This window comes from Dermochelys coriacea, chromosome 1 (genome assembly GCF_009764565.3).
Source record: "Dermochelys coriacea isolate rDerCor1 chromosome 1, rDerCor1.pri.v4, whole genome shotgun sequence".
NCBI lineage: Eukaryota > Metazoa > Chordata > Testudines > Dermochelyidae > Dermochelys > Dermochelys coriacea.
In genome coordinates, this window is record NC_050068.2 from 6,811,639 (window position 1) to 6,837,380 (window position 25,742).

Genomic DNA, 25,742 nt, shown 5'->3' on the forward strand with positions numbered 1-25,742 from the left:
TAGAGGGCAAGAGAATTTGCAACACCCTATCCAAGAAATACATTTGATAATAGTGATCGCCCAGTGCTGTTCTATGACTGCTAGTTATATACCCTTCCCTTCCGTATATGTTCATATACTGTGCTCATCACTGTAACATCTGAGCAACTTCCACTAGTGTGTTAAGTCAACACATCAGTCAGGTGGTGTATGCTTTTTCGTCCTCTCTCCGGGGGAAAGTCTTGTTTTGGTAAGGTTTTATTTAATTTTTAAAAATAAATGTACACATTACAATATATTAGAGACGGCAAGGTCAAAGAAATATATCTTGGCCTTGGAGTGGAAGGTGGTGAGGTTTGTGATGGCCCCTAGGGGGTTTCATTCCACAGTTCATTCCCTAAACAATTCCTACTTAGTGTTCACACCCTGGCAACATTTGTAGACAGTTTCCACCTCAGCCTGCGATCTTGTCAGATCTAACAAATTTAATAGAGTCAACCTTGAACGGTCCGTTGCAATATTTGTTAACTACTTAGGCTAAACAATCTGTTCAACCTTGTATTTAGATGTGACACTCTGATTAAGTTTCCCAGACCTGAAGAAGAGCTCTTTGTAGCTTGAAAGCTGGTCTCTCTCATCAACAGAGGTTGGCCCAGTAAAAGATATTACCTCATCCACCTTATTTCTCTAATAGCCTGGAACCGACACAGCTACAACAACGCTGCATATGATGGGAGGCATTCACGGAACTAGAGACACTAGAGCAGACACAGACTTATTAAATTACTTTGTCCAGTGCAGGCCTGTGCAGAACTGTTCCTTGCAGGATGTTTTCTGGAGCTTTGTCCAATCTAGTTTTAAAGTATTCACGTAGTGAGGTTTCCAAGACTTGCTTTGGGAGACTATGCCACAGACTTAAAAATCTTATCATCAGACCCTTTTCTGATGCTCAGCCTACATTTTCCCTTTCTTAAGATTATCCAAGTACTCTTAGGGGGAAAAAATCCCCAACAACCCTCCCTACTGCAATGATCAATAAACAAACTAAATCCCTGGTGTTAGCAGCCTTAAATATTTGTAGGCAGTGCTGTCGGAAATGAGGTTTCTGATATTATTCCCCTTTCTATTGGTATTCAGTCAATTCCCTACTGAGGGATAAGAGTCAGTGGCACTGTGCTGTCTTTTGGATGAGAAGAAACCCATGGTGCTGTGCACTTGTTACCATTAAAGATCCCATGGCATCTTCCTATCCCCTGCTCCAACACTAGACAGCAATGCCTCAGAAAAACTTTCGCCTATGGGTACAAGAACAAGGAGACCGTTTCCAGAAAAGGCCCAATTAACACTTAACTTTGCTAGCTCAAGGACAAACTAATATGGGATTGCAGAAGATTGCAGATTGCTGGCCACAGTACTTTTAGTGAATCCAAGTGGGAAACACTAAAAAGCCAAGTAATCCTGCCTGCACTATCTATTGATAAGTATAAACATAAAATCCCAAACTGCTTTATTAGCTACAGGGCACAGCCATTCAGTCTTGCTTTCCAACCAGTGAAGAATAAAATCAGACAAGCAAATGCCAATTAAGATGTTTTACTTCAGTTTCCCAGACTAGTTTCCCTTTTCATGTCCCTTTTTTTCTTGGCCTGGCCTTTGGCCAGAGTGACAGAAGATATTGGCCCCTCCTGCATCTCTGTAATGGGCTCATGAGCATAGCAGAGGGAGGTTTCAGTAACAGGTTGCTGACAGAAAAGGAGTACTTGTGGCACCTTAGAGACTAACAAATTTATTAGAGCATAAGCTTTCGTGAGCTACAGCTCACTTCATCGGATGCATCCGATGAAGTGAGCTGTAGCTCACGAAAGCTTATGCTCTAATAAATTTGTTAGTCTCTAAGGTGCCACAAGTACTCCTTTTCTTTTTGCGAATACAGACTAACACGGCTGCTACTCTGAAACCAAAGGTTGCTGACAAAGAGTTTTAATATTCAGTTCAGTATTAATGCACAGCACTCTTAATCTGGAAGCCCTATTAACAAACCAGCCAACCAAGAGCGCACAGAAAATCTTGCTTTGTCTTTTTGCATGGAGAGGTGAGAAGATCCTCTATTCAACAGACGGGAGCCCTGACAATTCCTCTCTCAGATCTGTTCCTATGTAAGAACGCCTCCTCGAGGTCCCATACTAGAATCCCAATACTTCTGATCCAGAAAAGACTACATATTGATCCACATTTCAGTGCCAGTCAATGTCATGCCTACATTGGCCAGATGAATCAATGTCCCTACCAAACCCCCAAAAAGAACATGAGAATGGCCATGCTGGGTCAGACCCAATTATCCATCTAGCCTGGTATCCTGTCTTCTGATAGTGACCAGTGCCAGATGCTTCAGAAGGAATGAACAGAACAGGAGTACTTGTGGCACCTTAGAGACTAACAAATTTATTTGAGCGTAAGCTTTCGTGAGCTGCAGCTCACTTCATTGGATGCATTCAGTGGAAAATACAGTGAGGAGATTTATATACATAGAGAACATGAAACAATGGGTGTTACCATACACACTGTAACCAGAGTGATCACTTAAGGTGAGCTATTACCAGCTGGAGAGCGGGGTGGGGGGGAACCTTTTGTAGTGATAATCAAGGTGGACCATTTCCAGCAGTTGACAAAAACATCTGAGGAACAGGGGTGGTGGGGGGGAATAAACATGGAGAAATAGTTTTACTTTGTGTAATGACCCATCCACTCCCAGTCTCGATTCAAGCCTAAATTAACTGTATCCAGTTTGCAAATTAATTCCAATTCAGCAGTCTCTCGTTGGAGTCCGTTTTTGAAGTTTTTTTGTTGAAGAATTGCCACTTTTAGGTCTGTAACTGAGTGACCAAAGAGATTGAAGTGTTCTCCGACTGGTTTTTGAATGTTATAATTCTTGATGTCTGATTTGTGACCATTTATTCTTAATCCCCTGTCGTCCTATCTCAGCTTCTGGCAATCGGAGGTGGAGGTGGAGGCTGGAGCATGAGGTTGTATGTCTGACCATCTTAGTTAATAGCCATTGATGGACCTATCCTACATGAACTTATCTAATTCTTTTTGAAGCCAGTTATACTTTTGGCCTTTGCAATATCCCCTGGCAAGGAGTTCCACAGGCTGACAGTACGTTGTGTAAAAAAGTACGTACTTGTGTTTATTTTAAACCTGCTGCCTGTTAGTTTCATCAGGTGACCCCTGGTTCTTGTGTTGCGTGACTCTCTTATGTGTTACGTGAATCTCAGTCTCTTCAAGCAATGAGCATGAGCCCTCTGCATCAATGAAAACCCTCCTGGGCCTCACTGTGAATTAGGCACTCGTCCCACCTCTGCACATCAGTTCACCGCAACAGTCTGGCTGTAATTAGTCCAGGATCACAAATTTAGGGAATACTACGCACTCTCTCTTTTGTAGAATGTAGAACAATTAACAGTAACTGATCTTACCAGCTCCCACTGTTGCTATGGCATTCTCTTGCCCAATGATATGCTCTTTTAGCCGCTGCTCCAGGGGAAACCTGCGTCGTTCCTCTAACTCTCTTTTACGCTGCTCCTCCTGGAACTGCGGAAAGGAAACAAATACTATGAGCAAAATATTTTCTTATCAAACAGCAACTAATGTCTATATAGTGCCTTTCATGCAAATGACCCTAAAATGCTTTGCAAACATATATATGAATTAAACACAGAGATCACTTCTCCTAATCACTGAAAAGCAGCTATATGTGGGGTGGGACATGGCAGTTGTTAAGAGCACTCAGTGCAACACTGTACAAATTTAGAAAAGAAAATTAAAAACATCGTATCTGGGAGAAAATGAAGGGAGGGAATTTAGGTGGCAGAATGTAATTATCCAAGCTGGATTTTACCTGGGCGGTCTTTAATGACTAGGAGTGATCAGAAACTTCATTGTGCATCTCATTTGAAAGATGACACCAATAGATGGTACTTTGTTAGGCCAGTGATTTAGCACTAACTGAGTGGGAAGAGCACTACCTACTGAATCGCCCAGCCAAGTAACAACGAATGTGAGCTTGCTTATCTCAATAAATAAAAATACTAATTAATAATATCTGGATCTTCCTTAGGATCTTCTATTCAAGGATCTCAACACATCACACTGGTTAATGAATTAAGCCTTACAACAACCTGTGAAGTATGGAGGAACCATTATTATCCCTATTTTATAGGCTGGAAAAAGGAGGCACAGGGCGGTTAAATTCCAAAGATCCCAAAGGGCTTTGCATGCACATAAAGTACAAAGGGGTCACTGACAGAGGTTTGTTTACTTTGAGTATTTGCCTTCTTTCAGCTCCAGGTCACAAGGAAATCAGTCCTGCTCCTCTCGCATGAGGAGCTGGGCCCAGTGATTCATGCATTTGTCCTCTCTGCACTCTGTTACCGAAATGTGCCATATCTGAAGCAGAAAACAATGCCAAGTGTCCAGCTGGTGCAATGTGCAGCTTCCCACCTCCTCCTTCATGGGTTAGGCCACCGTGAGCCCATCAGGCCTGTGCTTCAGTCCTTCCACTGGCTCTCAGTCCCCTTCCCCTGACAGCTTAAGGCCTTAAAATCATTAAAAGATCCAGTCCCAGCTACATTAGACATTGCGGCCTCATCTCTGAACCACCAAGCCAGCGTCACTCCTCTGGAATGAGGCAGATCACAAACCCAAAGCAAGATGTGGAATGAACTTTCAGGAGATTAGCTGAATCCAGGCTCTGGCCATCTTTAGGAAATGCTGCTAACGCTGAGAAAGCCTTTCCCACCATGACCAGAATGACACTCACAGCCGCAACTATCTCCTACTCCTCATCTTGAAACTGAAAAAAATCCAACCTGAGCAGAGATTTCTATAACTTGACAAAAAGGGACGAACCAGAGACTACATGAAGTTCACTAGGGACTTCGCTATTGCCAGTCAAATTTTACATGGAAAGTGCCTAGAAACTGGTGATGGGAGACAGCACAAAAAGCCTACGATGGACCAATTGATAGGGTCTTTTCAACATGAGAGAAGCTGACAAACATCTACATATGAGCAGAAGGCAAACCTTAGAGCAATGTTTTAAAGGGTATTTTGCAAAGGTGTCAGGATGTCCTATTTAAAAGGGGTTCTGTCAGGAGACTTGAATTAGTCAACTTTGAGTAATTTGAGCAGACAGTTCCCTTTTAAAATTCCCACTTACATTTCACAGGTGTAGGGTTCTTAGCCCTGGAATCCTGGTCAAGAACCTGGAGTACACTGTGGCTCTCTGAATTCCCTTGGAACTTAGTAGGAAAAAATCTGCCTTTCCAGTGAGCTTGCACTGGGGGAAACTGTGACAATTAGAAACAAGGAGAACAGAAAGGCCTGAAGAACACAGCAGAGAGGTTTTGCAAATCCCAGTGATTGGGCATCCAGTTGTGACTGGGCACCCAGGTAGCTTTGACACCCAGTACCGAGAGCAGTTTTCCAAAGGACAAACGCTGCGCGCTTTCTGCTTTGGAAATTCTGCTTATTGTCTGACCATCCAACTCCTCTGCAGACCACCAAAGATGGCGGTCTGTACATCCCTCTGCATACGACTTACCCAGGGTCAACAATTGAGTCAGTGGGACTGAACACAGGCCTCCTGGCTAACACTCCTGTGCTCTAACCACTAGACAATTATGCCTTGTTGGTACACTGAAAATACAGCACCCTGATAATAGATATTGATGCAATGCAGAGATTTAGCTAAAAGCAGGTCTTTCTAAGGGAACACCTGGGATTCCAACTGGTGTACAATCTAAGCATTTAAACTGTCTTCTGAAGGGGACACTCTCGCAACAAAAGCCGAACTCTGCTGCGAAAGCTGCAGCAGCCAGAGTGGATAAAACACATCAGCCAGTTTGCCAGTGTTTCCCTGTTATGGTAGTGACCCTGACAGAAGTTAAAAAAAATAAATAGCAAACAATCCAATTTTGGCTGCTGCTATCAGTCTACTGTATAACTGAGAGATCCTATCAGTCCTGATGTTTCATATGGAGCAATAACTTCACTGCTGATCCCAGTGGAATGACACATGGAGGATAGAATCCAGTGTGTCAACTGTGTATCTCCCGCAGGCTTCATATATATCACCAGGCTCAAACTACTGCAGCTCCTTCTATATATCTATGTCTTTCTATATATCAGGACAAATACTTAACTTTTTTTTAAAAGCAGTGTGAGGAATATAAGCTGTGCTGGTGGAATCCATATGATCAGTTCTGGTTTAGATGTAAAAAGAAGGGAGTGCACAACAGGAGAAGTAATGGAAGAGAACTGTGGTGCTCATCTCTTTGGGAACCATCTCCCTAGGGAAGACCAAGCCCAAAGCACCTGTGACACATGGTGCTGGAATTTAAAACAGGAGGACACAAGAGATTCGGGGAAGGAAGCGAGACTATTCAGCTCACGAAGAGAGTCTGCACTTTAACGTCACCATGAGCAAAGGCAAGCCAGTGCTTTGCAGAATCCCTCCCATTGCCTCTGCCTGAGCATCTCTTCGGGGAAGGCTACTCAAAAGAGGCACCACCGTGTTGAGTGAGAGCATGTCTGCTTCTCTCTTCTGAACTGAATTCTGTCTTGCATTATTGTGTTCCACTCCCTCGTCCTATGACTGCAGCTGTGTTTGAAACAGGAAAACACTTAAGTTACACTGAGATTGGATAAACAGGTCACTCAGGCTCCCCACAGCTACAATGCTTAATGCAGTGCTGATGAGCCCATTGGGAAATGGATATGAAAAGGGTCCTACCAAATTCAGGGCCATGAAAAACATGTCACGGACCGTGAAACCTGGTCTCCCCTGTGAAATCTGGCTATTGTAGGTGGCAGTGCTGCTTTCAGAGCTGGGCACCCGGCCAGCGGCCGCAGGTCTCTGGATGCCCAGCTTTAAAGGCAGCACCACCACCACCAGCAGCGCAAAAGTAAGAGTGGCATGGTGTGGTATTGCCACCTTCACTTTGCTGCTGCTGGAGTCAGAGCTGGGTTCCTGCCCACCAGCCGCCGCTCTCCGGCCACCCAGCTCTGAAGACACTGCAGAAGTAAGGGTGGCAATACAACCCTCCCCCCCACAATAGCTGTGTGCCCCCCCCAGCACCCCGTGACCCTCTTTTGAGCTGGGACCCTCTCAGTTACAACACTGTGAAATTTAAGATTTAAATATTTGAAATAATGAAATTCAAGATTTTTAAAACGCCATGACTGTGAAATTTACCAAAATGGACCGTCAATTTGGTAGGGTCCCAGATATGACCTATTAGACACGTACAGATTATTATTACAGTGCCTATGCAGTAAAAGAAGGCATAATTCCCCTCTTGGGAACAACCAATACCAATATAAACTCATTTATACCAGTATAACTGCATTCACACTGGGGGTGGGTTGTACTGCTTTAACTATACTGGTGTAATTAAAAATGGTACAGCTTATGTGTGTAGACAAGGACTATGTGAGGGCAAAGCCTGCACCATCATCTTCCTATGACTTTGTTTTTCTATTTCATGTTTCACAAAGGTTTTGTTGGGAAGATTTCTCAGATCCAGGATGGAATTTCTGAGAGACAGAAGGAGACACCTCTGGAGTTGCAACTGTCCAGTAAGACAAGAGAGTCCTTTGGCTCAAGCTCCCACTCTGCCTGATTTGTAGCAGCGACTTGACCCTGGGTCTCCCACCTCCCAGGTGAGTGCCCGAACCATCAGGCCTGGATTTTGGGGTGGGTCTCTCTCTAGTTTTTTCCCAAGGTCCTGTTTTCATTCTGCACCAGAAAAACAACAAATTTCAAAACCTTGGCACTTTTCACAAAATGAAGACAGCAGAGAACAAAATAGAAGAGGAAAATCCACCATTTTATAAACAGAATTTGAGGTCAGGCCATTATCGTTGCCCATCTATCTTGGTTTTATACTGCATTCATCACTGTAATATCTAGAGACCCTTCAAGTTTTTGACAAACAGGAGCTTTCTTCCTAACCCTACCTGGAAGAAGTTTGTTCGAACGGAGGCATTTAATAGGGGTGTTTTGGAGGGAGTAGCACCAGGCTCAGCGACAGACTTCTGTGCTTGTAGGTAACAGGACTTAGTGAATGGTGTGTTTGGTCCCTTTGTGGATTGTTTGTTTGACTGTTTGTTCGCTCTCTGCGTTTAGGCTGCATAACTGGGCTGTGGGCCCCTGAGTAAGTCCTTGGACCTTTGATCAGTCCAGCTGTTTGAAGTCTCTGCGAGGTTATTCACTCCCTCTGGAGCTCAGCTGAGCTAAGCAGGGAAGACGTGGTCACTTGCTAGGCAAACTCGAGAGCTGTGAACAGAGGCCACTAACAGGGGAGCGTGGAAAGGGACTGTGAGAGCCTTTCCTTCCAGCTTCAGCATTGTGTGTGATATCAAGACGGCCAGCGATGAAATGGTGGCAGTGACCGGCAATGGATGTGCTATGTTCTCTTTCCTGCCTGATGATATAAGGCATTTCCTGGGCACGAAGTGGAATTTGGTGGCCCTACTGGGAGGAAGAGATTCTTGAACTGGGATGCGGGGGGGCAAGTTGAGATGCTACTAAGAATCAGAGAAGCCGAGGAGTTCCTAGACAACCAGATTCAGGAAATACCAATATCCAGGTTCCAGGTAGAACAGAGCTGGTCACAAAGGAATCAGTGAGAAAGGGAGTCAGAGAGGAGGCCTTGAAGTTCATAACCGCAACAGGTCAAGGAAGCATTGTGCATGGTTGCAGACAGATGGCCTGTGGCCATCACAGAGAAGAGAAGCAGGAGAAATTCCACACAGCTAGAAGTTTCATATCAGTATTGGGTCCTCAACATGGAAATTATGAAAGATATCACTCTAGATCCAGCTGGTTCAAGAGAATGGGTAGCTGTATGGGATAGGTATGGATGGATACAACCTATAAGAAAATCAAGCTTACCCACAAAGATTTCTCCAGCTGTGCAAGGAAGACAGACAATTCTTACTGGAGATTCAATACTCAGAAGAATTGAAAGAACATTCTGCAAGGAACAGATGGACAACAGGATGGCGTATTGCCTTCCTGGAGCCAAGACACGAGATGCTGCTCTAAGCCTGGATAGGCTTCTGAAGTCTATGGGCAAGGAACCATTGGTAATGGTTCATACTGGCACTAATGACACTGTGTCGCGGGATATCTTGCAGATAGTAGACGATGTCAAGGGACTTGGAAGCAAGCTGAAGAAGAAGAAGAATATCCAAGCGATCTTCTCTGAGATCCCTCCTGTCCCACGAGCACAGAAAAACAGACGGCAGAAGATGCTGAAAGTGAATCACTGGCTACGTAAGTGATGTAGGGTGGAGAGCTTTGGTTTTGTGGAACATTGGTCCACCTTCTACGGGGAGAGTGGGCTGTATAGTTTGCATGGCCTCCACCTCAGTAGAAAGAGGACCAATTTCCCAAGTGACAGGTTGGATAGAGTAGTCAGGAGGGGGGTTAAATTAATAGCAAAAGGGGAGGTAAAAAGTGGGAAGATATGGACACTCAGCACAAAAATCAAGATGCTGTGAATAAACTTAATCAAGAAACCAAACAACATGAAAAGAAAAAAAATTAAATTGCCTCTACCTTAATGCTAGGATCCTGGGTAACAAACAAGAGGAATTCGAGTTGCTCATTTATGAGCATAAATTCAATCTAGTTGGTGTTACTGAAATCTGGTGGGATGAGTTGCACAATAGGAATGTTAAAATCAATGTTTCTAACTTATTTAGGAAGGATCGAGTATCCAAAATGGGATGGGGATGGCACTCTACCTCAAAATTGGCATTACCTGTTTCTGAGTCACTGATAACTCAGAAGAAAATGATCTTGAATGCTTATAGATCATACCCTAACAGATCAAGCACAAGATGGGGTATTAGTTGGTGTCTGCTACATACACCAAATCATACAAGGGAACAGGATGACTGGCTCCTTATGCACCTATCTATAATGTGTCCTCGGAGATTTCAATTTGAGTGGCATATGCTGGAGGTCTCATGCTACTTGGAATTTCTAAACATTACAGATGACAATTTCCTAATTCAAAAAGTGTTGTAGCCAACACAAGGGAATTCTATATTAGACCTTGCCCTAACAGACGAAGAGGAACTGACCACAGAACTAAAAGTTAATGGTAGCTTATGTACAAATGATCATGACTTGATCACATTTATAAGGTGTAAGCAGAATAAAATCCAGAGTAGTAATATATATACTTGGTGCTTTAATAGGGCAAATTTCATAAAGCTGAAAATAATTATGAGCCAAAAAGCTGGGAGGAAGAATTTATTCAGGAAACTGTGAATGATAATTGGGAATCATTTAAGAACACCTTACTAGATGCACCAAAAACCACAATCCCACAATTGAGAAAAAAGGCTGCACTGGTTACAAAATCAATCTGGTTGAGAGGGGAGGTGAAGGCAGCTGTAAAAAAATAAAAATTAAAAAAAAATTATTTAACAAATGGAAAAAAGGTGAAGTTGATAGTAATGAATGTAAATAAGAAGTTAGGAATTGCAGAAAATTGGTAAGGGAAGCCAAGAGAGACAAGGAGAAAGCTATGGCCAGTAGTTAAGGAAATAAGAAGTTCTTTAACTATATTAGGAACAAAAACAATGCTAACAGTTATATTGGTCCATTACTAGATAAAAATGGTAGAATTATCAGTGATAATGCAGAAAAGACAGAAGTGTTCAATAAATATTTCTGTTCTGTATTTCAGGGGAAACAGATGATGTAGTCTGTGGCAGATTTAATCTCAGGAAAAGCTTCCTAATCACATCAGCTACACTATCAGACGCTCGTTCACCTGCACATCTACCAATGTGATATATGCCATCATGTGCCAGCAATGCCCCTCTGCCATGTACCTTGGTCAAACTGGACAGTCTCTACATAAAAGAATAAATGGACACAAATCAGACGTCAAGAATTATAACATTCAAAAACCAATTGGAAAACACTTCAAGCTCTCTGGTCACTTGATTACAGACCTAAAAGTGGCAATTCTTCAACAAAAAAACTTCAGAAACAGACTCCAACAAGAAACTGCTGAATTGGAATTAATTTGCAAACTGGATACAATTAACTTAGGCTTGAATAGAGGACTGGGAGTAGATGGGTCATTACACAAAGTAAAACTATTTCCCCAAGTTTATTCCCCCCTCCTCCCGCACTGTTCCTCAGACGTTCTTGTCAACTGCTGGAAATGGCCCACCTTGATTACCACTAAAAAAGGTTTTCTTCCCCCCCGCTCTCCTGCTGGTAATAGCTCACCTTAAGTGATCACTCTGGTTACAGTGTGTATGGTAACACCCATTGTTTCATGTTCTCTATGTATATAATCTCCTCACTATATTTTCCACTGAATGCATCCGATGAAGTGAACTGTAGCTCACGAAAGCTTATGCTCAAATAAATTTGTTAGTCTCTAAGGTGCCACAAGTACTCCTTTTCTTTTTGTGAATACAGACTAACATGGCTGCTACTCTGAAACCTTCCTAACTATGATTCTAGTCATATTATAAAATGATGATAAAACACTTTCCATTCTAATAGTATCTTGGGAGGATATCTTAAACAGCAGCTCCTAAAGTCATATATTTTAAATCAGCAGGTCCAGATAACTTGCATCCAAGACCTTTAAAAGAGCTGGCTGAGAAGCTCACTGGACTGTTAATGCTGATTTTCAATAAGTCTTGGAATACTGGGGAAGTTCCAGAGTTATGAAAGAAAGCTAATGTTATGCCAATATTTAAACAGAGTAAATGGGATGACCCAGGTAAATTTTGGTCTGTCAGTCATCAATCCCAGGCAAGATAATGGAGCAGCTGACATGGGACTCGATTAATAAAGAATAAGAGAACTGTAATGTAATTAATGCAAATCAACATGGGTTATGGAAAATAGATCCTGTCAAAATAACTTGATATCTTTATTTGATGAGATTACAAGTTTGGCTGATAAAGGTAATAGTGTTGACATAATATAGAATCATAGGGCTAGAAGGGACCACAAGGGTCATCTAGTCTAACCCCTTGCCAAGATGAAGGATTTGTTGTGTCTAAACGATCCAAGACAGGATGGCTAGCCAGCCTCCTTTTAAAAACTTCCAATGAAGGAGCTTCCACAACCTCCCTAGGCAATCTGTTCCATTGTCCTACTGTACTTTCAATTTTTCCTGAGATTTAATCTAAATCTGCTATACTGTAGTTTGAACCCATTGCCTCTTTGCTGCCTTCCGTGGCAAGAGAGAAAAACTTTTCTCCATCTTTTTTTGGCAGCTTTTCAAATATTTGAAGACTGCTATTAAGTATTTGAAGACTGTCTCCACTTAATCTCCTCTTTTCAAAACTAAATATACCCGGTTCCTCCAGCCTTTTGGTCATATGGCTTGCATTCCATCCCTTTGATCCTCTTTGTTGCTCACCTCTGGATCCTTTTCCAGTTTCTCTACATCCTCCCTATACACTGGTGACCACTATTGGACACTGTACTCCAGCTGAGGCCTAATCGGAGCCAAGTAGAGTGGTAATATCACCTCCCATGACTTGCATGCCATGACTCTGTTAATGCAACCTAAATCTGTATTTGCTTTTTTTGCAACAGCATTGAACTGCTGACTCATGTTGAGGTTGTGATCCACCACAACACCCAGACCCTTCTCAGCAGTGCTGCCAAGACAGTTATCCCCCATTCTGTATTTGTGAATTTGGTTTTTCTTCCCTACGTGTAGCACCTTTGTTTTTGTTTAATTTCATTTTTTCGTCCCTAGCCCAGTTCTCCAATTTATCAAGATCCTTCTGGATTTTAGTTCTACCCTTCAAAGTGTTGGCAACCCCCTCAGCTTTGCGTCATCTGCAAATTTGATCAGTATGCTCTCTATTCCTACATCCAGGTCTTTAATAACAATGTTAAACAAGACCAGACCCCAAAGAGATCCCTGTGGAACCCCACTTGAGACATCCCTCCAACCTGACATCATTCCATTAATAGTTACTCTTTGTTTGTGGTTGTTTAATCAATTATGTATTCACTTAACGGTAGTTCCACCAAGCCCACATTTCTCCAGCTTTCTTTTCAGAATGTCATGTGGGACTGTGTCAGAAGCCTTGCTAAAGTCCAGGTATATTATGTCCACTGCATTCCCCTATCCAGCAAACCAGTTACCCTGTCAAAGAAGGAAATCAACCTGGTTTGGTAAGATTTGTTCTTAGTAAATCCATGCTGGCTGCTAGTAATTACCTCTTCATCTTCCAGGTATTTGCAAATTGAATGTTTTATACATTACTCTAGTACCTTCCAGATATTGAGGTCAGGCTGACTGGTCTGTAGTTCCCCGGCTCCTCCTTTTTAAAGATTGGCACTATGTTAGCCCTTCTCCAGTCTTCTGGGACGTCTCCTATTATCAGTGAATTTGAAATATTATTGCCAGTGGCTCCTAGATTTCTTCAGCTAATTCCTTCAGTACTCTTGGGTGAACAGCATCTGGCCTCGCTGATCTGAATTCATTCAAATTGGTCAGAAGATCTCTGACATGTTCTTTATCCCGATTTGCATCCTCTATTTTCCTCTATTTTCTCTGGTAACTTCACTAGTCATCCAGTCACATGTTATTTTTTGTGAGAAGACTGAAGCTAAGCAGGCATTGAGCAACTCTGCTTTCCTATCATCTTCTGTTACCAGCTTACCTTCAACACTGGGCAGAAGACTCTCACCGTCCTTGATCTTTCTTTTTTGTCTGACATATTTGAAGAAGTCCTTCTGGTTGTCTCTTACATTCCTTGCCAGCTAGAACTCATTCTTTGCCCTGGCTTTCCTGATTCTGCCCCTAGACACTCGTGCTATTCCCATGTATACTTCCTCGGTGACATGCCCCTCTTTCTATTTCCTTTATGTATCCCTTTTGGTTTTTAAATAGCTCAAAAGCTTCTTGTGCAGCCACGCTGGCCTCCTCTGGCTCTTCTTTTCCTTCCTCTGCAGTGAAATTGCTTGATGTTGAGCCTCCAGTATTACATCCTTTAGGAACTGCCAGCCCCCTTTGACTCCTTTCCAACTATCTTCATTGTTCTTCAGTCCCCCCTCCACTGCCCTCTCTGATTCTTTGGCATGCTGTGCCCACAGTACCAAATCCTGACTTCTATCCAGGAAGTCTTCATTTTCTCTGACACAATGCAGCGTTGATACTTGAGCCTCCAGTCCTTTGACCTTTTCTTCCAGCATGCAGACCAGCTTGCACTTCGCACAGACCAAGTCACTTCTCTCCTTTAGGAGAAAGACAAACACGGTGCATCCTGTGCAGGTCATAACAGCTGATCCCTCACTATCCATTTTTTCTACCTTATAATGCATCAAGACCCTCCTCGGACAATGTATTTACTGCTCGTACAAGCCTGAAAAGCAGAAACTCTGTGGGCTCTTCCCCAGGCAAACTCCCATACAAACTCCCTCTGTTTGCGTCACCTCTCTTTGCTGCTCCCTAGGTTCGCAACATACTTAGACTTCTGTAAGGCATTTGATTTGGTACTGCACAACATATTGATTAAAAAACGAGAATGACATCAAATTAACAAGGCACACATTAAAAACTAGCTAACTGATAGGTCTCATAATGTAACTGTAATTGGGGAATCATCACTGAGCGGTCCCAAAAGGGTCCCACAGGGATTGGTTCTTGGCCCTATGCTATTTCACATCTTTATCAAGGACCTGGAAGAAAACAAAAACATTACTGATAAAGTTTGCAGATGACACAAAAATTGGGGGTGTGGTAAATAATGAAGAGGATACATGACTGATTCACAGCTATTTAGACTGCTTGGTGAACTGGATGCAAACAAAGAATATGCATTTTAATATGGCTAAATGTAAATGCATCTATCTGGGAACAAAGAATGTCAGCCACAGTTACCAGATAGGGGACTCTATCCTGGGAAGTAATGACTCTGAAAAAGATGTGGGGGTTGTGGTGGATAATCAGCTGAATATGAGCTCCCAAATGTGACACTATAGCCAAACAGCGACTGTGATCCTTGGATGTATAAATGGGAATTTCAAGGAGTAGAGAAGTTATTTTAACTCTGTACTTGGGACTGGTGTGACCACTGTTGGAATACTGTGTCCAGTTCTGGTGCCCACAATTCATGAAAGATGTTGATAAATTAGAGAGGGTTCTGAGAAGAGCCAGAAGAATAATTAAAGGATTAGAAAACATACCTTATAGTGATAGATTCAAGGAGCTCAGTCTGTTTAGCTTAACAAAGAGAAGGTTAAGGGGAACTGCATAGTCTATAAATACCTACATGGGAAACAAATATTTCATAATGGGCTCTTTAACTTAGCAGAGAAAGGTATAACACGATCCAATGGCTGGCAGGTGAAGCTACACAAATTCAGACTGGAAATAAGGCATACATTTTTAACAGTGAGAATAGTTAATCATTGGAAAAATTTACCAAGAGTCATTGTGCATTCTCCATCTCTGACCATTTTTAAATCAAGATTGGATGTTTTTCTAAAAGGTCTGCTCTAGGAATTATTGTGGGGAAGTTCTCTGGGCTCTGTCATTCAGGAGTCAGACTAGATGATGACAATGGTCTCTTCTGGCCTTAGAATCTATTCATTGTAGGGTTTTTTCTGTTTGTTTTGTTTTTAATTTAACACACTGAAGTCTCAGATTTGGGGGCAGAAGCAGAACTCTTGCTCCAAAGGCCTGCAATGTGGTGGAGCTGATGTCCCAAGAGAGGGTTAGGCTCGTGCCAGTCTCCTGCACCCCAGACTAGTTGGATGAAGTGCAGCACTTCTGCCTTCGAAAATGACTCTTGCCCTCTTAGCCACAAGGTGGTGATGATAGAGCAATGACTGCAGAGGGTCATGGAGACATTGACACAGTTGATGATGGCAACCTACTGAAGTTTGGGAGGAAGGACTGAAGTGCTGGGACCTGCCTTCTTTAGTTCTTTGGGTGTGACTCTGTGCTGTGACTCTAAGAGGCACCGCAAAGACCTTGCCCCCCAGGAGGATGTGGGGTTCAAGGGGCTTTAAGTCAACTTTCTGCCCTCCCAATTTTTGGCTGTTCCAGGGCTGGAGAGGCCCCTGGTGTAGCTCAGCCCTGGACTTCTCTATGGCTGGAGCACAGTCATGAAAGTCTGCAGGGCTGCAACCGGACCCACACCACCTCCTCATCCCTGGCACACTCCCTACACCAGCACCAGTGAGGGAGTCCTCAGGAGGCAGCCTTACATCTGTCTCATTGGGGTCTGTGCCAGGGGACTCCTCCTCCAGTCAGAACTGGGGCTGTTAGAGCCCCTTTACACTGCTCCAGCCCTTTTACCCATAGAGGGGCTGGAGTGGGGGGTCAGGATCTCACTCTCTGTTTGGTAACAAGACATAACTTTCACTGATTTTTGACACCAACCATTTTTCTCCCTGTGCATGACTGGGCAAGGCTCCCTACAAAGCAAGTCACAGTTGTTCCTTAGTCTGCACTGCTTGCTTCCTTCCTGTCACCCGTAGACCAATGAACTCCCATGATCAGTGACTGGGGCAGTCAGTAAAAGCCAGGGCTCATGCATAGTGTTACTGCTACAAAGGCACTACTGGAGAGGAAATCACAAAGAGAGCCTGACCTTGTTTACATTTGACTTTAGCCACAGTCAAAGTGACACTCCATTACATGGTGTGAAGTGCTATGAATGGGGACTGTTTTCCCCCTCCGATAACTGATCTCTAGTTCTTTTGATTAAACTTTTATGGAACATCATTGCCATGTAAGTGGATTACACCAGTGTTACGTGTTCTGAAAGAGATGCAGGGACTGATACTCTACTCTTCTTGTGCTAGGCAGGAGGTAACAAAGCTCCTAGGTTCACCTGGGCTAAGAGGTTCCTGTGACATAGTGCCAAATGTAAAGGAGGAGAACCCATCTTTTTAATAAGAGATGCACTGTATTAGCTTTGTCAGACCTCACCTTGAGATAGCAATCCTTGGCTCCCAGTTGCTAATACGAGCCTCGTAATTGTGATCACTGGCTTTTATTATTCTTTATCCAGTATGGCACCCCTCCCAGCCATGATTTCATTTACGGGAAAATAGTCAAAGAACAGAGGTTCAAAAGCACAGCTGCTAGTGAGGCTGAATGTCTGCAGAGAACCTGGCCATGTGTAGGACACAACCTCTTTTACATTACAAGAAAATGAATTTAAAAGATTAAATAAACTAGGATTATATATTTGTTTTCAGCTGGAAAACGTGTCAGGGATACAAACTAAGCTATTTAAGTAATGCCAGTCTTTGGAGATATTGGGTGGCAGTTCATTCACATCAAGGGCCAAATTTATCCCTGGAGTAACTTGATTTGTTACAGTAAGGATTAATTTGGCTCGAGATCTTTGCTTCTTATGAGGTTATTGGGATCCTGCTCTATCTTTGACTGTGCAACTCCATGTATGGATGTCCAAAACAGGAAGGGCATGGCCTAAGAAGAAGCCAGCAGGAACGGGGGGCCTAGTGGTTTAAGAAGATGTCTGGGATCCAGGAGATCTATGTTCGAGTTCTGGCTGTGACAGGGATGTGCAGCTTTAGGCAAGCCTGAAGTCACCAGAACTATCGGTCTGTACTGGCTTTCCTACTGGCAGTCTCAGCAGCAAGGTCAAGAACAGAACTGGCCCAGCAACTAACTTAGAGTTGAGGCACACCATCAAGCTAATGCTGGGGAAGATGCCTTCATTTCCCCTATTCTGGGGATAAATAAAAGGACTTCAGTATTCAGGGCTGTTAATCTGCCACCTTTCACCAGCAATAAAAATCACACAAGACAAGAACCTGGCCTCTTTACCACCTATTTACCTACTTTGGCCTATCCCTTTGCTCCTAGCTCTGTCTGTTTGGCAACACATTCAGGTTTAATTAGCTTGTTTAGCAATGTGAATCAGCTGATCTATACACACAAGATTCTTATAACATAGTAGAAGCATGCCCAGAATTCTTTTTAAAAACAAATTTAAAAATACATATGAAAACTCCTTGTTACTCTGTCACCAGGATATGTAAATAAAATATATGTGGTATGTCTATCTGGTGAATAGTCCTGCCAATTCATTTTCCAGCTGTGATTAAAATGAGAAATACATTCTCAAAGACTCTCAGTGGAATGCAGGTGCAGGAGCGGGAATGCAACCCTGCTACCACCACATCCCCCTCAGCAGAATATTCATCACAAACCAGCTGCACCGACTTATATTTTATATACACCCTGCATCATTTTCATCAGCAACATGTACATATATTTATCTCCTCTCCCTCCTCCAGCTAGTCACTCGCTGACACTGGACTCCAGAGGCCATTTAACCAAGAGATGATTTTTTTCTCCTCTCACTGATTTAAGAATTTTGTTCTCAACATTTCTGTTTTAAAACTTCTAAAGAGCCGCCCTGACTGTTACAGCTCACTCCAAGCAATGCCCTGGGCTAATATGAGAAGCATCAGCTCTATAGAGAAATGCCACATTCAAGATCTTCCTTCTTGTAACAACAGTGCATAGTATAAGAGGACGTGGCATTAGTCTAGTAGTTAGAGCAGGGGACTAGTAGCCAGGAGACCTGGCTTCTACTCTTAGCTCCACCAAAGACTTCCTATGTGACCTTGGCTCTAGGTTTGACCTTGGACAGTAAATGTGTTTTTGCTTTGTCTACACTAGATGCTAGGCTTTGCTTAAAACCATGTAATTAGCAGGCTGGCTAACACAATTTAACACACCTCTCATTTTCCCAGCCTACACAAGTTTTTAGGCCCACATTTTCAAGATGGCAAATTCAATGTCTAAAGCTGGGTAACCAAAAATGGAGGCACCCAAAATTAGAGGCCACTTTTGAAAACATGGGCCTTAATCTGTATGGACCTCAGCTTCCCCATCTGTAAGATGGGGACACTGATCCTTACCCTTACACTTCAATGGGGGGTTGTTAGGCTTAATGCACTGCGTGACTTGAGATTCTTAGACGAACGGCACTCCAGAAAGGCAAATCATTATTACTACTTCATAATGATGTCATTACTATTTTAATAAATGTACCTAATAACTTTAAATGTTGTTTAGTACTGGTGTCAGTTCTCCCTATCTAACGACCAGGAGCGTTATCATTACAAGGAAGAGAAGAAGGATGATCTCGTGGTTAAGGCTAACTTGAGAGATCCAAGTTTAATTCTCTGCTCTGCCAGACTCATCTATGTGACCCTGGGTAAGTCACTTAGCCTCTCTGTGCTCCGTTCCCCATATATAAAATGGAGACAATGGCACTGCAAGCTTCCCCCACTCCAGGCCTATTCACTCCCTGGGCTCTTTACTGCAACTGCTGATGACAAATTACTGCAATTGTGTTTTTTTCCTCCCCTTTACAAAAACATCCTTGTACAATATGTATGACTCCACTGTATCGAGGGAGAAAATGAGTCTGAGAGAGGTTAGGTGAATGGTCCAAGGCCATTCCAGAAGTTAAGATTGGTGCTCAGGAGTTCCTGGATCTCAGTTCTGAGACTCAACCACTAGGTGAGACCTCACACAAGGATTTATCTTGAACTCAAAAATCTCAGGCGTTTCAAAAGAGAAGATGGAGACAGCAATCTGATTTTACCATACTCTGCCTAGAGGCTACAGGGGTAAGTGGATAACAGGTGATCTTATTTGTGGTATGCATCTCAACGATAAGCCACAAAAAGCAATACAAGAGGCAGAACAGGTGGCCATAGATATATCTGAAGATAATTCTAACACTTTTAAGTTATACATCATATAAATTTAAGTCATTTCTGAAGATACTCTGCATGTCATTCCAGAGACACTGAAAGGATCAGAGATGTAACCATGTTAAGGTATCCTTCCAGAAGGTGTAGGAGCTGAAACAGGCCCCTTCCATTGAAACCTGAAAAGGAAATAGAACAGGAGTACTTGTGGCACCTTAGAGACTAACAAATGTATTAGTCTCTAAGGTGCCATAAGTACTCATGTTCTTTTTGCGGATACAGACTAACACTGCTGCTACTCTGAAACCTGTAAAGGAAATAGTAAGTCACCTGAATCGGACTCACCTTTGTTTCCGATGCTTTCAGAAGTTTCATGACCTCCCCATCACGGGCGTAATCCAGTGGTGTGTGCCCCATTTCATTCCTCTGCAGGGGGCTGGAACCTGATCGTAGGGGGAAAAAGAGGGATCAGAGTTCAAACATGGGGCAGAATAAACATGAAGCACAACTTGTGACCCCTACGCTCCCCAGTGTCCTCTTCTAACCTTTGCTCTGAGGGCTATTCAGATCAGAGAGGGACAATGTACAACCAGCACATGTAAGGATGTCAGGGGAACAACAAAAGGAGAGTGTCACTGTAACAATCGGCTTGGCAGGGAAAGGCTGTTGTGATGATGAAAGCACACGGAGTGCCCGAAACTTCATAAAAGCACCAGCTACTGGGCCTATGGCAGCTCCATGGAACTACTTCAGTTTCAATTGGATACGGTATTCTTCTTCACTGCCTGGTCTGAACTGTTGTCTAGGATTGCTGTGGCCTGTTAAACAGCTGCTGCCTTCTGCCACAGAAGTGGCTGCATTTCAGCAGTGGTTCTTCTTCATCGGGACAACTCATCTCTTTGGGAGTTACAAAAACAGTCAGAGAGACTCCAATAGGCACCCTTATGAGAGAAGTTCTACATACCATGTCCTAACACTGAGAAAGCTTCCCACCACCCCATCACCATCCAAACCATACTGCACTAGGGATGGCAAAAAGGTCAAATCAGCTGATCCCTGGTGCCTTGGCGGCATGTAGGGCAAAATATGGTCCACTAGCTATGATGGTCCAAGATTGGGATTGGTAGATGTAATAAGGATGTCTAGGGAAGTAGTCAAGAATACAAGCATCAGAGACCTCAATGGATGAGACACAGGGTATCCTAGCATTTCATGATGTACTTGCAAAGGCAGAGATATATCTCAATGCCACATACCACATGTATTGCAGCCTGCTGTCTCCAACCAGAAAATGAGGGCTATGAAAATGTCCAGTCTGCCTGTAACTCAAAGCTCTGAGGCTCTACCCAGCAAGCTTGAATGAACTAGCCAGTCAATATCTTCTGAAGTGAGAGTGGTCTGTGAAAGCCTGAGAAGCAGAGACATTCTGTGGATAAGGCACAGAGGGCTTGGAGCCAGGGATTCCAGGGTTCTACTCAGTGGCTCTGACAACGACTCATTGTCTGTTTGCCCATCTGTAAAATGGGGATAACATTTACAGGGGTACCTGGAAGGGGTAGACAGTAAATAACTCTACAGTGCTAAGAAAAAATGCAAAGCACCAAAGCAGTATTATGCCATCCCCTCAACTAGACCAACATTGCACTTCTTTCCTTTCCACTAGTCTACATGGGTTATTTGGAAGAGCAAACTCAGAAACGAGTACTTGGTTGCTTCAATTAACTTATACTGATGAGGCTTATTTTTGCCTCTACAATGTAGTGTGCCGCACAAAGCAATCATGTTAAACTGAAGAGCTGTCGCTGAGAGGGCTCTTTGCTATCACAAACTGAAGAGATTAGCTATTTTTAAGCGCTGGCATCGGGGATCTATATTTGCTTACAGAATGAAAAATGTGCTCCATAAACATTCGACACAGAGTAATTTCTATTGCAAGCCTTGTCATTGCAAATAAAGACTATGACTGGGACAGGTGAGATTGTATACTGCCTGGGCTGGCCACTCAATATCTTTTAAAGAGACAGTGGCCCCAAAAAGCACTTGCAGCCCTGACATTTTTAAAAACATCTTCAGTTTGTGCTAGTTTGGCTAGGGAGTGGGGAAAAGTTTTATGGGCTCTCCAAATGAAGATATCCTGGAGGCCAGGTCTGCTTTCATTTCAGGAGGGCTGAGGGTTTCTTTTTGCCCTGGATCTATCAATAATGGCTATCCAATATTGGCCTAATCCCCCTGTTAATGGCTTTGACGACTTGACTAATTGCAGTAATAATTGACAGAACCTGACTCATACAACTGGTCGATTTCACCTCAATAAAATATTACACTTTAATAAATAACAGTGTCACTCCGTTTGCTAATAGAACACAAAAGTGGCTACTAGTTCATAAGGGCCCTGGCCTGACCTTCCTTCGCCCTTCCCTTCCCCCTTTTGCCCCCCTCCCTCCCCACAAGCCAGGCAGCTGGTCCAAAGAGCAGACCTTTTGGACAGAGCAGTCTTGGCAATCTATTGTGTGCACACTGAGAGGGCTCCAATCTTTAGATCCTTAATAGTAGGCAATTTGTCACCTCCCACTAGCTGTCTCTAGCTGGGGATCAACACCTGGGCAACACCCCAGGCTGTTCAAGGAACCCACCTCCCTCTTCCCCCGGTTCATATTAGTAGGCTCTAGCTTATAATATTTGATAAATAGCATGCTAGTTCACTTCTAGCGTCAGTGGAGCAACGAGGCACTGGAGCAGCTGCATAAGGTCACTCATTGGGGAAATATGTTTCTGTCAGTGGTATTGAAAAAAGTTTAGTGGAGTGACAGGTCTCAATTTTTCAAATTTTATTAACTCTATCCGCTTAACAATTTGTCTTGAATTCCTTCAGATTCCAGATAACTGTCAATAGGGCTCATGATGGGTGGGTACTGGCACCGCACAGAATTATGCTGTTTTATTTGGTGGCAAGTTTTGAATAACTCCTGGTGGGGGGAAAATGCCACATGAAAAGGACAATCCTAGGCACAGAATGTAGGAGTGACTGAAGCTTTCCCAAGCCTCCTGCGAAGATGGGGGTGGGCAGGGGCCGGGGCAGATAAGGATCCTTAGTGGTGGTTTTATCATGACTTTCTTGTCTAAGTTACAAGCTGCTGAGATGGGACCCAACAACATGCCTGAGCATAGGTACCAATGCCTGGGGTCCATTCCCAGCTCTGCCAGATGCTAGGTAAGATCTTGGGGGAAGCCATTTCTGTTTCTCTCTCAATACCTCAGTTTCTTCTGTACAATGGGGATAATTCTTCAGCACTTCACAGTGGTATTATGAGGGGCTCAAACAACACTGATGGGGCTATATGTACATCAGTAGGTAATTACTTTTCTCCCAGAGGTGGACAGAGGAGAATAAATTTCATTAGTTGGAACTTGGTACACAGTATAATTGGATGTTCTGCAAACTACCACACAGACTGCAGTTCTACCAATGTACCTAGTCCAGACCTCCTCTCACTGTTCTAGTCCTGACCCTCTCTTTTGCAGATCACCCTTCTTTGGTGTCCGTGACACGGACAAAGTATCTGTTGGGAATCATCATGAGACCATCCCTGTCCTGGCACTCTCAGTGAGACCTGCTGTTTGCAAAGAAGCCTGAGCAGAATAATTAAAATTCAGGGGAGTCTCCTAAATGAGACACCCACCATCCGACACTAGCCCTCCTTTCCTTTGTCCGTGGACTGACTGAAGGCACCGCAGGAGGATAATGATAACTACAGTAACCCACACAACTGTCAGCAGAGCCACCGTGGTACAAACAGAACAACCATATTCATCTGCTGGCAAAGGCTTTTAATTTTCACTTGTATAACGTAAACTCCAAGGTATAAACCAGCCTGACAGAAGTAGTCTCTCATTTCACAATCAGGGCTTCCCGCTATAGTGTAGGTGAGGAGAAAGCACAAGGAGCTCTTGCCTGCCCGGTGCCACTGCTCTGGGGTTGGCCAGAATCTCCTTGGGGAGAGAAGTCCCTACTCCTGAGGATTGCTCCACAGCATTAGCTGTCTGAAATCAGGCAGGGAGAGGTAGCTTCACCATGAATGGCTAGGCATGCCGCAGGGAGCACACTGCCCCCTCTTTGTGCTGCTGGTGCAGCTCACAGTCTGATGTGTGCTGCCGGGTGGCTTTCTAGTTGAATTCCTCCTAGGGACCCAACCCACAGCACGGTTTGCAGGCAATTCTGCCCTAAGAGAGCAAGGTTTTGCAGGGTCAGGTCCACAGTTTCTCTAGGGCAAATGCAGTTCTCTTATTTAAACAAAAGATAATTCCACCCGGAACTGGGGGAAACCTAAACCTATAACGATGTATGCTGTTGGGGATGCCCAAGAAAGACACACTGCAACGCCTCTTCCTGGACCCACAGCAGACCCGATAGACACTGAAGCTAGTTATATGCACTGCCCACACACTCAGGTGTGCTAAAAGCAATTTGCCGCTACAGTTACTTCTCTCCAAGGCCTTGTTTCGAGCACCAAAATAGCCAAGAATTCACCAGGAGATAGCAGTCCATATTACTTGCTGGGGATTACACGATGTCATCAGCCATCAGCTTTGACAAGCAGTGACATTATTATTGCTCTACATGGCTAGTTAAAGTAATATACAAAGACTTCTGTCCTCCCGAGTCCTCGGTGATTGAATTAGCATGATCACCCTTTTTCCAGTAAAATAAACCTGTTTTTAAATCAATAAGGCACAAATATTTCATAGGTAGCTTTTAACATACAGTATTAACATTAAACAGCTTTTGCTGCCCTAAAGTAGCCACTGCAGACCTGTAATCCTATCAAATTTGGGGTGTTTTGTGGGTGTTTTGGGTTTTTTTGAAAGATAAAAAGAACACAGCATGGCCAGATCCTCAGCTGGAGTAAATTGCTGTAGCTCCATTTACTTATTCCTGCTAAGAGTCTGGCCTTCTTCCTTCAAACGATGCTTCCCAGCAGCTTGGATTTGGAAGATGTTCAAATCCCATCAAGGGAAGACATGGGGTAAAATTTTCAAGAGTGATTTGGGACCGGTAGGAACATTTGAATATTACACACTAGATTTTTTAGAACCCATCCCTGCTTGTCTTTCACATAGGCAAAATTCCAGTTAATTTCTATGGGTATTTTTCCCCAGTTAGGATTCACAGGATTGACCCCTCTCAGTGTATTTACATATCAAGGCAAATTCTGCCCTCAGCTGCACCCAGGAAAACACCAACTTCCATGGGATTACACACGAACATAAACGAGGGCAGAATGTGGCCCAAAGACCAGTGCCGTCTCTCCCTTACACCTCGTTTTGGTTTCTTCATAAACCAGTTCCAAACCCACATTTTGATTTAACAGTAAGGGCTTGACCCTCAGCTGTTACTCAAAGGTAAATCTCCCATTGAAGTCAGTGGAAGCTCACCAGGTAAGGGATGAAGGAGAAAGCCCCAAGTCTCTGACATGATTTATACAGGGCCTCATGTCAGAGCATGAGATAAACCCTGACATTTCTCTTAAAGCATCTTTCCAAAGACCCTTCCAAGGAAACATGAACCAGAGAAGGCAGAAATACTGGAGGTGAACCACTGGCTGCACGACTAGCATAAAGCTGAATGTTTTGGTTTTGTGGTGCATTGGGCCACACTTCAGTCGGCAAGGGTGGTATATAAACAGGAAGGCCTGAATCTCACAGGTAGAGGACGCAATTCCTCAGCTGGAGACTAGCTGGAGCAGTCAGGAAGGCATCAAACTAGAAATGCACGGGGAGGATGCTAAGAAGGCAAATGTGGTACAAACTCAAACTCAGCCATGTCATGAACAAATTGAATCAATGCAACAAAGAATGCGAAGAGAAGAATTTTTTTAATGATTTATATACCAGTGCCAGGAGTCTGGGTAGCGAGCAAGAGGAATTAGAAATTCTCATTGATGGGAAGAAATTTGATATAATTGGCCATTGTAAAATCTGG

General features: G+C 43.4%; 1 protein-coding gene across 1 annotated transcript in view; it reads right to left on the reverse strand.

The window, feature by feature from the left end:
• Positions 1-25,742, reverse strand: part of CLPB (caseinolytic mitochondrial matrix peptidase chaperone subunit B) — a 150,546-nt gene that overhangs the window by 37,994 nt on the left and 86,810 nt on the right. The window contains 2 exon segments of the mRNA XM_038387537.2: positions 3,456-3,570; positions 20,108-20,205. Of these exon segments, the coding sequence (XP_038243465.1) occupies positions 3,456-3,570; positions 20,108-20,205 (213 nt within the window).